Here is a 16,808-nt window from a genome sequence, read left to right as displayed (position 1 = left end):
AGCCTGTGATTATTTTTAGGATCTTATTCTATATGGTCTGTAGAGTGTTGTAGTGTGTTTTAGTCAGGTTAGAAGCCCAGGCAGGACTTGCATAATTCATCACTGAACGTATGTATCATTTGTATACTATGGTGGTGGTTTCTTTGTTGTGTCCGAATGTTGTATGGGCAAGTGACCTCAAGGCATTGAGTCTTGGTGTTATTTTATTTTTAATGTTTGTGATGTGTTGTTTAAATGACATTGATGGAATGTATGTTACACCAAGGATTTTGGGTGTGTGTGTGTGTGTGGTAGGGGAGTGTTGCTTATGGTGAGGTGTGGGATGTGACTGTGTTCTTCTGTCCAGTTTGTGAGAAGAGTCACTGTAGATTTGGCTGGGGCTATTTTGAGCCTGTTTGTGGTGAACCATTCGTGTAGTGTGTTGAGGTAAGGTTGAATGATGTATGCAGCTGTGTTTGTGTTTTGGTGCGTACATGTAAGCGTTATATCATCTGCATACGAAGCTATGTGTATCTGTGGTGTGTGGGGTGTGGGTACGTCGTGCATGTATAGGTTAAAGAGTGTAGGGGACAAAACAGATCCTTGGGGGACGCCATTTGTGAAGTTTCTGATGTTAGAAGATTGACCGGCAAGTGTTACGTGTGTACATCTGCCTGCTAAGTAGTTTGCCAGTCATCTTTTTGTGTTATTGTGCATGTTTGTGTTGAGTATTTTGTTTGTGAGGTTGTGGCAGGGGATGGCATCAAAAGCTTTGCTAATGTCTAGTGTGATTAGGATTGTTCTGTGTGGTGGCCTAGCTGAGTTCATGCCATCGAAAACTCTCTGTATAAGGTCTGTAAGAAGGGTGTTTGTGGAGTGTAGTGGCTTAAAGCCATGTTGTGATTGGGCTAGGGAAATGTGAGGTGTGACTAGTTGTAGTACCAACCGTTCAGTGACTTTAGAGGGGGTGCAGAGGAGCGTGATGGGGTGATGTGAGGAGGGTAACGTGGGGTCTTTGTTGGGTTTAGGGATAGTGATGCTATTACCATGCTTCCAGATGTTGGGTATTATGTTGTATAAGTAGCTTTAGTTTGATATGTTGGTGAGTGCTTGTATGCCTTGTGGTCTTAGGTGTTTAAGGTGAATGTTGCTTATGTTGTCTGGTCCACAGGCAGATGAGTGCTTGAGGTTGTTAATGATGTGCTTTGTCTGGTTGTAAGTGAAAGGTGCGTAGTCTGGGTCTGTGGGGAGCTGTCTCTTATGTCGGATGATACGTTGGTCTTTGGGATGGGGGTTTAGATGGCTGACTTATGAAAAGTGATTGATGAGAGTGTTTGCTTGTTGTTTGTTTGAGGGTATGGTGTCTGTTGTTGTGATGGCAGCGTGTGATTGTGTGGTGTAGCTGTTGGAAAGTGTGATGCTGTTTAGTGTTTTGTTGAGTTTCCTGATGTTTGTTTTGTGGTCAAGTGTTTGGAGGTAATTTTTCCAGTTTAGTGTTTGCTGTTCTGATATTTAATTGTTTATTTGAGTATTGAGTTCTTGTATTTGTTGTACGGTACCAACTGCCTAGCCCTGGGCTCTTACACTCCTCATGGGGCAACGTAGGATTGCATGATGGATGAATGTCTTGTGTATAGGGTGTTGGGGAGTGTCACAGTGTGTCCCGTTGTCTGATGAGGCCTTGAATTTCTGGTGGTAAGTTGGGGTTGTGTATCTTTCTGTTGCCTCTAGGGATGTGTCGTTTGTCTGCGTTTTGTATAATTGTATTGAAAGTGTGCACAGCGGTGTTGATGTTTGTCATGGGTTGTCCCAGTTGGCGCTCTTATAATTAGTGTATGTGTGTTTGTGGCCAGCTGGGGTGATTCTGGTTTTGGTAGTGTTGATGATTGGGAGGTGATCAGAACCTAGGGTTTTGACCACTCTCCATGATGTAGTGGGGGCAAGGTTTGGGGAGCAGAAGGTGATGTCTGGAGATGATGGGAGGAAGAGGGCTTGGTGTGGGATATGGGTATGTTGGTCTAGACTGTTTAGTATGAAAAGGTGATCTGTCTGTGTCAGGGTTGTTGACACGCCATAGTTTGGTTATATGGTTACCAGCCAGCGTAGTACACTAAATGGTTTCCTGGTGTACAGGAAACCGTGTAGCTTGTCACTCAGTGTAGAGCCACCCATAGACAGAAAGAAGAAGAAAGAATGAAGGAAAGAAAGACAGAAGAAGGAAGGAAGAGAGGAAAGGGCAGTCACCTGAGAGCAGCACTGCATCGAGTGAGTGGATGGTGAACACCCCCACTTACCACTGTGAGTCACCCACCACCACCACCACCACCACCACCTTACTAATTTTTGCTTCAATTAATGTGTGCCTAGCCAAATTTTGGCACAGGGTATGACCACCATGTAAATGGAATCCATGCAGGCAGGGTATACATAAGAGAAAGGGTTACTGTGTTAACTTACAACCTTCTGTATATATTTCGGCCTGTATTATGTATTATACTAAGTATCTCCCGTGGGAGTTGTTGTATGCTGATGATTTGGTGTTGATTGCAGAGAATGAAAGGAAGGTGGGGGAAAGATTTAGGAAATGGAGAGATGGTATGGAACACAGGGGCTTAAGTGTAAATGCAGATAAAGCAAAAGTGGTGGTATCCAGGGCTGGGGCGGTACTATAAAAAAAGCGGGGGAGTGGCCATGTGTAATCTGCCACAAGGGTGTGAGAAGTAATTCCATCTTTTGCAGTGTTTGTGATAAGTGGATGCTTAAGAGATGCAGTGGCATGCTGATTTCATGTGTGTGGTGAGTCGGGGAGAACATGTGGAGATTTCCAGGCATGAAAGGATTGAAATTGCTGGTGAGTCTCTTCAGTGTGTGGACAAGTTTTGTTATATGGGAGACTTGTTATGTGCTGGAGGTGGGGCAGGAGCTAGCTCTGTGGCTAGAGTGAGAAATGGTTGGAAGAAGTTCAGGGAGCTGTTGCCTCTCTGACATTGAGAGGACTCTCTCCGTGCTAAGGGATCTTTATATGCAGCATGTGTTAGGAGTGTAATGCTGTATGGTAGTGAGACCTGGACAGTAAAGGAAGAGGATATTTGCAGGCTCAAACGTACAGAAATTACAATGGTGAGGTGGATGTGCAGTGCGTCCCTGAGTGTGATGCTCGGGGGGGCTAGGTTTACGATGGAAGAGTTGAGAGGTAGAATGGGACTGGAGTGTATTGGTGTTGTGAAGAGGAGAGGTGGACTGAGATGTTTTGGCCTTAGGGAGAGGATGGGAGATGATAATTGGGTGCAGAAAGTGAGAAGTGTTAATGTTGGGAGTAGGGTAGTGAGAGGTAGACCAAGAAAAGGCCTGGGATGAGGTCATTTAGGGTGACCTCAGGGATAAAGGACTACATAGGGAAGCTGCCAGAGATCAAGCAGCATGGAGAGCCGCCATTAGGTGACCAAGATGCTTGCAAGCATGTTGGAGCCTTCATAAATGAAACAGAGATCTAGATAAATTATATAATTGGGCTCAGACATAGCAGATGGATTTTGAAATGTTGGTATATACAAAGTATTTAATAATGGGAATGGAAATGAGAAGTTTAGGTGTACTTTTAATAATAGTCTTAACTCAAGAATGTGAGCCAAGAAAAATTTATTGGAATGTTTATAATAATACAGTTTGAAACCAAGCTGATAATGCACAGAAGCAGTAAAGAAAGCAAATCAAACTACCTGATGTTAGATTTATAGGCAGAGCCTTTGAATTCAGATTGGAGAATATCATTCTCACTTTGTACAGTTCCATAGTACGCCCCATTCCTAAGGGGCATGATGATATGGTAGTTGACAGGTACATCACAATAGACTGGTCACTTTACACTAGAGGTAATGGTTATAGCATCATCGACAAATATTTCCACTTAAAAAAAGAAAGGAAGAAAAGAAAAGAAAAGAAGATGAAGAAAACAAGAATGTGGCACACAGTTACAGTGATCACTTGGTTATTGTGTATTTGGTCATAGTTGTTTTCGTTATCCCTGCAGGATGAAAAACTGCACCTCTGTCGTTACTGTGTATTTAATGTGCAGTGCCTGGTTTCTGATGGCTTTGAGGGATTTAGAGATTAGACCCTACTTGCGGTTAATCCCAGGTGGTGGAGACCACTAACTCTCCACCCCTATCCTCAGAACCTCTTAGCTTAAGCTCATCTCATGTCTCTGTATGATACAGTATGTGTTTCTTCCTTACTCTGTCCTTTTCATAACTTTCTGTTAACTTGTCGATGCCTCTACAGTATATGTTTCTGATACATACCATAAAGGTATGCATGTACTTTGTGGGTCTAAATAATTGTAAAATGGAAAATTTGATATTGTGCTTAGGGTGCTTGGTACCAAATAGGATAAATTCCATAGTTTTATTGCTTTCTGTATTGCACATTTTCATTATCTTGCATTAGGCTCAGTACCAATAATATGCAATAACCAAGGGATAACTGTAATGGCTTTTAAAGGTTGCTTGGATAATATCTTGCACATTCATGGTTGAACAACAAAATTCAGACTAACTTAACCTTTCTTTCAAAGAGTGGATAATGCAGCAATAGTGTATATTGTTAACTAATAGTCTCTCTCTCCCTCTCTCTCTCTCTCTCTCTCTCTCTCTCTCTCTCCCCACGCAACCTAGCATTTCTTGGTCATTCCCCTGGATATGTCGTAAGTCCCTAAGAAATGAAAGTGCTAATTATAATTTGTTGCTACTTGTCAAATGGGAAATGACTGTGCATTTTCCATTTCTTACTCTGATGAAGGTCAAAACTGCACCTTTCCATGGGAAAATTGTCATTTTCTGAGAAAAATTTGAAAATAATTTTTGCTATTGTGTAATTTTTCATCTGAAGTAATGCGAGTATAAGTGGCTGGGGAATGGCTGGGAGAAGGAGGGAGGTGAGAAGACAGGAAGAAATCAGTAGGATAGAAGTTGTGGAAGCAATGAAGAAAGTTAAATCGGGGAAAGCCCCAGGAATTGATGGAGTGTGTGGTGAAATGCTGAAGCATGGGGGAGATAGTAGTAGAATGGATGTGGAAGATGTGCAGATTGGCCTGGGAGGAAGGTAGAGTCCCGGAGGATTGGAAGTCAGGTATAATTATTCCCTTGTACAAAGGAAAAGGGGAAAAAGAAGTGTGTGGTAATCATAGGGGCGTTTGTCTTCTTAGTATAATAGGAAAAGTGTATGGTAGGATACTTATTGACAGAGTTAGAGAAAGAACAGAGGAATTAGTTGGAGAAGAACAGGGAGGCTTTAGGAAGGGAAGAGGTTGTGTAGATCAGATATTCATTCTTAGATCTTTAGTGGAAAAGTTTCTAGAGAAGGGAAAGAAGTTGTATGCAGCTTTCATGGATTTGGAGAAAGCATATGACAGGGTGGATAGACAAGGATTGTGGAAAGTGTTAAGAATATATGGAGTAGATGGGAAGTTGTTGAATGCTGTGAAGAGTATGTACGATGGTGCGAACGCTGCAGTGCGTGTGGATGGTGAACTAAGTGAATTTTTCTCTTTGAAAGTTGGTTTGAAACAGGAATGTGTCATGTCTCCATGGTTGTTCAATCTGTACATGGATGGGGTAATAAAAGAGGTACAAGGTAGGGTAGTGGATGTTGGAGTGGCCTTGGTGAGAGAGGATAGTGTTTGGAAACTCCCTGTACTGTTGTTTGCAGATGATACTGTGTTGTTGAGTGAAGACGAAGGGGAGCTGCAAGGCTTGGTGGATGAGTTTGAGAGAGTGTGTAAGAAACGGAATCTAAAGGTGAATGTAGGGAAGAGTAAAGTGATGGTCTTTGAGAGAGAGGAAGTTAGTGAATGTACAGCGAGGTTGGATGATGAGGAATTGGAAAATGTGAGTTCGTTTAAGTACTTGGGTAGTGTGATGAGTAAGGATGGAGGTTTGGAGGGTGAAGTGCTTGAAAGGGTACAGCAGGGAAGAAAGGTTGCTGGTTCTTTGAAAGCAGTGATAAGAAACAGGGAAGTGAGCATGGAAGTGAAAAAGTTACTACATGACAGTATTGTGATACCAACTCTAACGTACGGAAGTGAAGCTTGGACATTGTTGGAAGGACACAAGTCAAGAGTGAGAACAGTGGAAATGAGTTATTTAAGAGGAGCCTGTGGAGTCACGTGGAGAGACAGGCTGACGAATGAAGATATAAAGGAGCGTTGTGGTGTGGATGTGGATGTGATAGGAAGCGTTATGAGGAACACACTGAGGTGGTTTGGCCATGTGGAGAGGATGGAGGGTGAAAGACTGACGAAGAGAGTGTATGTGAGTGAGGTGGAGGGGGGAAGAGGGAGGGGGAGGCCGAGGATGAGATGGAGGGATGGGGTGGAGAGGTATATGAGAGAGGGGGGTGTGATTTGGGAGCAGGGCAGTGAAATGGCGGGGGACAGGGCGACTTGGAGGCGATTTGTTTGTGGCCACCCCAAACGGGATTGAGGCATCTGGCAATAGATAGATAGATAGATAGTGACTTGTTCACACTTTGCTCAAATATGTTTCAGAAGCATGGTCATACCTGAGAACCAACTTACCTCTCACAAGAATTCATATTTCATTGAGCAGTAAGACCCATTATGAGGTATATATCAGTCATAACACCGGCCATCACTTGGTTTCATCTTGGGTAAAACAAACAAAACATAATAATCATTCTGTTCGTATTTTATTATTCAAGCTGTTATTGTTATTCAGGCTTAGTTATTGTTTTCTACAACAGATGGCAGAATATCCTAGGGTGACGCACACCTCAAAGTCAAGGGAAGCAGTATGGAAATTTTTTTTTTTGTCAGGTGTGGACTGTAGTCGCCTGACGCGTCATGAAGAATAGTTAGTAGGGTGACCACAGTCACCTAATGTGGCCAGAGGGTTAATGCTGTATGGTGGTCCTTCTCACCTTTTCCTGCCTGCTTTCAGATTTAGGTCTGTTGCTGGTTGTTTTCCTTTGGACATAACATGGCAATTGTTACCTGACCCCCCCCCCTTTACTGTGCATTGTATATTTCTTTCATTGTAAGGATATTGCATAATTCCAATATCATAATGGTACTGTATTTTTTCACTACGAAGGAAAGGGAGAGAGAGAGAGAGAGAGGGACGATTTGTGTAAAATTAATTTGAGAGTAGAATGAAATGGAGGTACGATTTTCGCATAAGTTAGAAAAAAAAAAAAGTTGAAAAGATGTTTAATGTCTGCCAGGTTGATTTTTTGTAAGGTAGCTTACCTCCTAGAGTCTGTTTTATAATCAGTGTAATTTGTGTCACATGTAAAACTTCGTCATTCCTCATAGCAGGTCAGCTGCCAGGAAGGGGTTATGGATCATACAGTGAAAGCCTTTACTGTACTTATCTGAAACTTGTTTTTCTGTCTGTCTGCCTGTTGCCAGACACTGTATCCTAGTATCTCATCCAGGGTGGCTGCTACAAAAAGATATCCATTCAGCCCTGTCCTGACCCAACTACCATCCTTCATTCCACCCCAGTTCGCCCTCCTGTATACACACTTGGCTTTATTCTTCTACTTCACTTGCAGTCTTCCTCCCCTTCTCTCATCCTCTTCACTGTAGAGTGTAATCATGGTAATATGGAATTAGAGATTTCAGTGTAAGAGTGGTCCCCTCAGGGAAGGCAGCTTACAACAGTGTTCTATGAAATTACAGGTCTGGAGAGTAATTCAGTACATGGCATTGTCACTGCTGATAATGTTTTAGTTTGAAAATGGGTTGATGATAGAACCTTCATAAACATGATCCTTAGATAAGTTAGATTTATCAGTATGACTACATGTATAAGAAGACTTGGTGTTATGAATTATCCCCTAGATAATTTGTAGGAACTTCTGTATGAATGGACATAACATATTCAGTTTTGTAGTTTCATAAGAACAGGCCACTCAAGAACTGAAATAACAGTGCTGGAAGAAGGAGAGGTTTTGAAATTGTTTGCTGTAGCCAGTAGGCATGTCTGTTTGATACTCAGAGGTTAGTTAGTCTTCGTCAGAAGTGTTCAGCTGTTATATTAACAAAAAAAATTTGTATGTTACTGACATAGAGGGAGCACACTGTAATTAATTCGCTGTGTAATAGCATATTTAACCGATCTTTTTCTTCTTTTCAGAAGAAAATAAAAGTGTTGATGTGGTTGGAGGAGGCACATCACGCTTGACAGAATCCAGCTCCTCCTCCTCAGACAGTGATTCATCTTCATCCTCATCTTCATCATCATCCTCAGATTCCTCAGATTCAGAAGCAGGTTAGATGTGCATTTCTCACCCTAAGGGGTATAACATTTTGTATCATTGTGACCAATATTGTTACGTCATTCAGCTGATATATTTTTCCCATTTTTATTCATTTGTACATAGTCAGTTCATTCCCAGTGTGCCAGATAAAGTTGGTACATAACCTATTTATATATATAAGTTAAACTTGGGGTTGCCTGGTGTTAACCAAGCCCTAAACATGACAGTGCTGCCTTTCACAACTTTCCTTTATCAACTTTTCTCCAGCTGTCCTGTGCCTAATTCTGATTTTCTTGTTTCCTTTTTCTCTCTTTACAAATCATATAGCTTTTCTTTTATACTTAATTCTAAATATGATAATGTTAATTACTTGTTTCTCCCCACCACTGTGGACACAAGAACAAGGCACAAAGATTGTATTGTAAGGATCAGGCCAGAGTGCAGGGATGTGTTCAGGGGTCAGCCAGTTTGTGCATTGGTATGCATTGTGGAGCTGTTGTTTGGCTGAGCGAGGTCAGGCTGGGTCACACTACACATGGCAGACAGTGTGAATGGTGGCTTATTGCTCACTGTTTCACTTGCACCTGAGTGCCAGAAGGAAACAAAGGGTTGGGTCGGCCAGAAGAAAATTTAAACGGGGTAGCGGTTTGTTGCGTTCTGATTGTCAGTATTTAAATTTTTTATTCCTGAGTTTTCTGAGGGCCAAAAGTTGTTTTTGTTTGAGTTAACTGCCTTGGACCAAGTGAGCACATGATGCTGCCGGCTTGCTGGCCTCCAACACATTGTTTGCACTCACTGGCTTCATGTGGTCTGGATCCATAGGCCACAAGGTATCATCACAAATCCACTCCAGAGGGCACTGAACCACTACCACTCAATATTTCCAAATGCAGTGTAAAGCTCTTGTGCATTGCAGTGGGTAATGTGCTGATACCTTGTTCTGCGGTGGAAGGGGTATAGCATACCAGTACCTGAGAGCGGGAGGATCTGATAAAGACTTGAACCAGCTGCTAAGCCATCCTTCCACCTTAGTGCAGTAACCTCTCAAAGAGTGAGTGATTGTATGAGTGCAGAACTAGAGTGAACATGTTAGTAGGGTTAAACCTGCTTTAACACCAGTATTGCAAAAAGGGTGCATCATTATTCCAGTAATGTATAACTGTAAAGCCCCATCTAAAAATAGAATTAAGTTCTTTGTTTAAAGAATTTGTACTTTCACAATATTTTTTATTCTGCAAAAGTAAATTTAAATTTTGTAAGTTTAGGTGGTGATGCTGTGAGATACTGTAAGGATTGTATTGATTCTCTATGGATGTAAGAGCAGATTTTTGCTGTCACATCTATTAGGTCTAGTATATCTTCTGTATTTAGGTGCGTTTGCTTAATTTCAAGTGAGCAATAAGCTATCAATTGAACATTGCCAAGCGTTATTGTGAGCCCGTGGCCAGACCACCGCTGTACATATGAACTAAGAAAGTGGTATGTACTCCTCCTGGTGCATCACTGTCAACTTAACATGTGTTTGTGTCTTTATTAGCAGATACAAATGTTGTATTATAAAAATAAATGAGTCATCCTTCTAATTAATTATTTCCTTGCCCCATCCCATATCCCCTGGACACAGATTGCACTCTGGTGATCCTCTAACATCACACATGTATAGAATACTACTGAATCTTCTCTGTTGTGCTCTTTGTTTCCAACATTTAATGTTAGTGCCTTCAAGCCTGAACCTTCCAAGCAGACTGCCAAATAAGGGTAAGTTTCACCATTGGCTGCCACATGACAAGCTCTGATGGGAATGGAACAACAAAGGATCATTATGCAGTCATTCCTTATTTAACATATTACCTCTTAGCACATGTATTAATGTGACTCATGCTTCATAAACATGGACAGAAACTGCTATAACACGGGCCATGTAACATCACTTCAGCAGAGCATGATGTCAATTTAGTAAATTGTAGCCCGCTCTCTCTTTCTCGCGCGCGCGTGTGTGTGTGTGTACACAGTACATTGTTGTAACACATGTTGTAGCAAGGTGTTTTGAGTAATTTAGGCTGTAAATTTTGGAGGATTAAGGGAACAAAGATGACTAGTTGAGTGGTCTGTTATGGGTAGGCCATTATATAAATGGTTTTCCAATACTTGGTTAACTGAGTTTTAGAGTACACAGTTGCTTCTTTGATAAGGTATCTGTGCAAACCAAGGGCTGACTGTAAATTTTACGGAAACCTTTTTGTATTCAGGAAGGTTCATGAAGCAAGCTGAAGCACCTTTGTCAGTCAGGTACAGTATTAGAATGTTGACTGGGGTAGATATGATGTAGTAACAGATTGTGCGCCATATTATAAACCATACCTTAATCCAACCCTTTTTTTGCCCCATCAGGAGCATAAGGGTCCAGGGCTAGGTTACTCAGTCCAGAAATTTAAAGTGAGGGTTACCAGGCCCTTACCCGAGTGGCATTACATTAGCAATTAACCCTCTCATTACCTAAAAACGCTTGTTGTGTCCAGTCGCAGCAGAGTATTCAGCATGCACCCCCTTGCTGTGCAGAACCTTACACAGCCAAACTCCTCTCGTACAGCTACATCCCAAAGGCTATACTGGTAACTATTTTCCCATCTACAGTTTTGCTTTTATCTCCCCACTTCTGTTTCCCCAATACTCCTGAGTAACTCTGCTTTCTGTTGGTGGTGTAAACAAGACTAGCTCAGGCAAAATGAATGAATAGTTAATTCACCAATTCTTTTCTTTTTATTCTTATGATAGAAATTTGCTTGTTTTGCAATACATTGCAGAAAGTTATAGATAATTTTACTCTCTCTCTCTCTCTCTCTCTCTCTCTCTCACATCAATTTTTGACTTAGGACCTACACACAGAATTAGTATGGGAGAGTTGTCTGGACCTGCACACACAATTGCTATGGGAGAGATGTCTGCCATTGCTTTGTGTTTCCGCCTCTACCAAGTGAATTTTTTGGGCAAGAAGTAACTGGCAACTGCTCTGATGTTGGCAGGAGGTGGTGAAACACTCAGCACGTCAGTGCTTGCCAAGAAGTGAGAGTGGGAGTATATGTTCCCATCGCTTAGAGCTTGCACCTCCCTCTTTTTTCGTATGCATTACTGTTTGCCCTGTTATTTTCCTAGAGTTGTCATACCCAGAAAGTACTGCCCAAGGGTTGAGAGGGTCTGTATCATTACATGGAGGCAGGATAATGTCCCTTTCAACACAATTTGTGAACGTACTGGACGTGCAAAGTCGACCGTCGTGAAGATTCTTGCTGCCGCGCATGGCCTGCCACCTGATGTCGTACCAGAGCACAAGCATGGCGGTGGAAAGAAGAGGACGACTTCCAGAGATACAGTTATGCTTCTGATGAGGGAAGTAATCAAGAATCCTCAAGTGACAGCAGCAGAATTGAAGAGTATGCATCCCCAGCTATTACAAGATGTCTCAATTCGAACTATCCAACACTGCTTGCAGAAGGAGCTGGGATTGCCAAGCCTCACTGCAGCCAAGAAACCACTTCTCACTGACCTCATGAAGAAGCAGCACATTCAGTTTGCCAAGAAGTATGCACACTGGACATCGGATGAGTGGAGAAAAGTTATGTTTTCTGATGAAAGCACATTTCAAGTGTTCCAGGTGCTTTCTGCCAAGGTTCGTCACTCTGCCTCCCATTGTCGATATGACCCTGCTTACATGGTGCTGACTGTTAAGCACTCACAATCAGTAATGTTATGGGGGGTTTTCTGAGGTGAAATGGGAAGGGGAGGCCTCTACTTTCTTCCTAAGAACTTGATGATGAATGGTGGCCGGTACATTCAAGTTCTGAAAGATCATTTATTAAACTTTTTTGCTATTCATGGGTGCGACTTTTTCATTCACGATTCAGCTCCATGTCACAAGTCAAGAAAGGCTGAACTGACAAATGTTTGGTGCAAAGAAGTGTCCTTAGATTACTTTAGAGATCAAAGTGATTCCATGCCAAAATGCATCCAGTTGGTCCTGAAAGACAAGGGAAACATGATTTCATATTAATGAATGGCATTTCATGAACAGACATTGTGATATACTATGGTTTCTGTGTTTTTTAATACCTTGTTGGGGGAGGTCCTAAGTCAAATTGCAGTAGCTGTAATTAAGCTGTTGGTACTCTTTCATAGTGGCAGAAATAGTTTATAAACTACTGTATTTGTTTTGCCACCTATATTTTTCCTTGCACCTCCATACTTCCTTTTCCTCAATACTGAACAGTTGTATATATATCCTGTTGGTGGTGTAAACAAGACTAGCTGAGGCAAAATGACTAGTTTTCACAAAATCTTTCTTCATTTCAGTTTTTGAGATGAAAATATACTTTTTCCACGATAGTGTATGGAGAGATAGTTGTAGATAATTTCCTTCCCTACTTTGATTTTAAAAAAAAAAAAGAAAAGAAAAAAAGGGCACATTAACTCAACTAGGAATTTCTGTATTTTTAAAAAGAATATGTTACTGTAACTCAGGCCATTGGGGCTGCTTTTTTGCAACGATAAATTGTTTATAAACTATTTATACCACTGCCTGTGTTTTTGCTTCTAGCTCCATACTGCTTTTCCCCCTACTATTCATGAAAAGAGGTATTCCCTGTTGGAGGTGTAATCAAGACTAGCAAAAGCCTTTATAAAGCAAACATTGTTTCATTTTTGCAGGCTCCAACATGCTTGCATGCGTCAGCCTTGGTCACCCAATGTGGCTCTCCATGCTGCTTGATCTCAGGCAGCTTCCCTTTTTAGTCTCTTATCCCTGAGGTCACACTCAATGGCCTCGTCCCAGGTCTTTTTCGGTTTACCTGTCGCTACCCTACCCTCAACATTAACACTTTTCAGTTTCTGCCCTTAGTTATCATCCTCCATCCTCTCCACATGCCCAAACCATCTCATTTTACATCTCATCACAACACCAATACACTCCAGTCCCATCCTTCCTCTCAACTCTTCCATCGTAAACCTAGCCCCGCACCAGGCCTCGCACCCAGGGTTGCACTGCATATCTATCTAATCATTGCCATTTCTGTATGTTTGAGCCTGCAAATATCCCTTTCCATTACTGCTCAGGTCTCACTACCATGCAGCATTACAATGATCCCTTAGCACGAAGGAAAATCCCTCTCAGTGTCAGGAAGGCAACAGCATCCTGAACTTCTTCCAACCACTCCTCACTCTGGCCACATAGGTATCTCCAGCCTCACCTCCAGCACATAACATGTCTCCCAAATAACAAAACTGTTCCACAGAGTCTCACCAGCAAGTTCAATCTTTTCATGGCTGGCAATCTCCACATGCTCTCCCCAACACACCACACACATGAAATCACCATTATCTTGCAGTCTTCCTCTAATACCACCACATCTCATAAGCACCCACTTATCACAAACACAGCACAAGATGGAATTATTTCCCACACCTTTGTGGCGTTGGACATAACCTGTATCGTTTGGTAACAAGTGGTTGGATTTAACTTATGTTGTTTGGTAACAAGTGGTTGGATTTTGGTTGAACACTATTGTATCTTTGTCGAATGGTAACAAGTAGAGGTTGGAATTTGTGCCAGCACCTCAGTCACGAGAGGTTTAACATCAACCACCCCTGTACATGTGAGGATCACATATGCCTGAATTGCCTTAACCTACCAAATCATCAGACCACCCAGCATAGTACTGTAATGGGCACCCTGGATTACAGGGAACCATTTCAGCCTGTCATTTAGTGTAGAGTCACTTGGGGATAGAACTGTATTGAGCTGATGGGCACCTCCATCTACTTAGCAGTGTAGTCTTGCTTTATTGCAAGTTGATCTACCAGACAGTGAATGAAATTATGCATATTAGAACTGAGTTACATTCTTTTGATTGGTGTGAAGTGAGCATTGATAAGTTACTTACAGACACAGCATTTAGGGCTTTGAAAACTCAGAATTGGTTTGTTGATTCTTTTGGTCCAAATGTTAAAATGCTTTTTACAGTTTTAACTGCCATGATCTTGATCTTCCAATCTCTTTTAAATAAGGGAATTTGGGGTAAAGTGATAAATAACTTATTCAGATTGAAGATTGTTGTGTCACAGTTTATGCATATTTATCTCGTCCAACAGCAGTATTTTCATTTGACCCATGCACACCTCACACACACTTATTGATAATAAAATTGGTTATTGCTTATAACTTAATCTCAAGTGATCAGATTTAAAGTTGAATTTTAAGTGGCTGCAGACTGTCTTGAACAGATATCAGGTTTTATTTTTAGTAGCTGGACACCAAGGATATATACAATGGAACTGCCTAAGTCATGGTCTTATGAGGTTGGGCACATGCCACAATTTGAGAATTTTGTGATTTAGAAATACCTAATCTTATGGGTAAAATTACTTCTGAGTCTGTCATTTTGGAAAAGATGCCCCCCTTACTCCCAAACCGGTCACTGGTGAACAACAACCTGGAGAAGAAGTTAATAAAGTATTTAATGGGAATGAACAATATTGTAAGATTCTTACTTGATTATGACTGACGACATTGAATGGACAGAGGGGAGAGGGGTTCCTCCTTATTACATATTACTTCTGGATGTAAGTTATTGTTGGCTTCTTCTTCCCCTTCCTCGAAGAAGTTGTAGTCTTAGGGGGGTTATGATCGGCCATGGTAAAACTGGGCAGGCAGAAAAAAAAAAAAAAAAAAAAAAAATCCCTCGTACACCACACTGGAACCACACGCCGTCAACAGAGAGGAGACAGTGCATGAGCACAGACCAGGCGGCGGGGCTCTCGTGCTCGCACTTTGTTCTTGGTGTGGGAGGGGAGCACAGTGATAGGCTTAGAGTAAGTGCTACATTTGATTGATTGGTGTACTAATTAATAGAGACTGTATAGAGAAACTGGACAGTCAGTATTTTTAGTCAGCCAATGTGGTGGCATTTTGGTGCAAACGCCTCACAGCCTGGGTTCTGGCTGACTGCAGATTCATCTGAAAGTACATCTCGCCACCTGCTGTGATACTTGATGGGTTGATGAATAAAATGATGCTTTAATTGTAGTATGTATTGTTAATTTGAGCCAGTGAAGATTTCCATTTTGATTCTCATCTCAGCATATGTAAACACCGAGATGGTCGCCAAATCATAATGCTGATAACCAAACTGTTGGTAGCAGCAAAATGGGGCAAGGGGGGGCTGTGTTTTTTTACTGGTGCTTTTTGCCCTTATTAATGGTTTGATTGTGCTGCATTTGGGTATAGTAACACAGTGACCTTCAGTGCAACTTTTCTGACTCCCTTGTGATCCACCTAGAAGGAATTTATGGGATATTAAGGTGAAGAGAACAAGCTCTTTCGCTTTTGTCTGTCAACTTATACCTTTCCTGGAAGTGTGCTCTCATTCAGCCAGTCCCAAAGAAGGGTGACCATTCCCAGCCCTCTAACTATTGTGTATTTGCTTTAACATCCTGTTTCTCAAACGTTTTTGAGTCAATTCTTAACAGAAAAATTTTAAAGCATCTTTCCTATCACAAGTATGGTTTCCATCAGGGACGCTCAACTGGTGATCTTCTCAGCTACCTTTCAGATTCCTGGTCATCCTCCTTTCGGGACTTTGGCGAAAGCTTTGCGATCGCGCTTAACATGTCAAAGGCTTTCGATTGAGTCTGGCTTAAAAATTTTAATTTCCAAGCTGCCCTCTTACCATTTCTATCCTTCTATCTGTGCCTCATCATTAATTTCCAAGCTGCCCTCTTACCGTTTCTATCCTTCTATCTGTGCCTTCATCTGTAGCTTCCTTTCTGGTCGTTCGGTAGCTGCTGTTGTAGACGGCCATCATTCTAATCCTGAATCTATGGACAGTGGTGTTCCTCAGGGCTCAGTCCTATCACTGACTTTCTTCCTTTTATTAATCAGTGACCTGCTAAGTTGTACATCTAATTCTGTCCACTTGTACATTGATGATTCCACCCTTCACCTTTCCATTTGGTTCTTGCAACATCTATTTCAGCAGTTACTTCAACAAACAAGGGATGAGGCTATGGCAAGCCTAATGTCCGACTTAGCACGTATCTCTGACGGGGGTAAAAATAATCTTGTTTTTAACACATTACCTGCATGTTGAACCACTTCTGTACCATTTGATGTCTTCTTTCCTAGCGTGTTGGTACACTGATGGTACAATTATGAGTAAAAATTTGTTTTCCCTTTTTTGTGTATTTCATCTTCAATAATATTGACTGGGCAGACTTTTTGCTGCTGCTTCTACAGTAGAAAACATATTGAATAGGATAATTATATGAGATTAGAGAAATGCCTATTTATCTAGAGAATATATATCAAACTTCCAGTAGTGACTATTACATTTCATTTAAATGTCAAACAATACTATTAATTGCACAAAAACATTCAAAAAAACCCTGTGTTGCAAAACTAGGGGCATGAGATGCAAATACACTTTTCTTGCAAAAAAGAAAAAAACAGAGTACATTTACTAATAAGAGTACATTTACTAATAATAAATATTTGTAATTTT

The 16,808-nt window shown here is 41.4% G+C and overlaps 1 protein-coding gene across 5 annotated transcripts in view; it reads left to right on the top strand.

Moving 5' to 3' along the window:
• Positions 1-16,808, top strand: part of LOC145406647 (uncharacterized) — a 488,439-nt gene that overhangs the window by 257,184 nt on the left and 214,447 nt on the right. For all 5 annotated transcript variants that reach the window (XM_080277733.1, XM_080277730.1, XM_080277729.1 and 2 more), the window contains one exon: positions 8,136-8,270. In XM_080277733.1, the coding sequence (XP_080133859.1) occupies positions 8,136-8,270 (135 nt within the window). The remainder of the gene's footprint in view (positions 1-8,135; positions 8,271-16,808) is intronic.

Source organism: Coenobita brevimanus, chromosome 71, assembly GCF_032717465.1.
Source record: "Coenobita brevimanus isolate Jiangsu-jjx chromosome 71, ASM3271746v2, whole genome shotgun sequence".
Classification (NCBI taxonomy): domain Eukaryota; kingdom Metazoa; phylum Arthropoda; class Malacostraca; order Decapoda; family Coenobitidae; genus Coenobita; species Coenobita brevimanus.
This window is presented reverse-complemented; position numbering and strand designations above follow the sequence as displayed.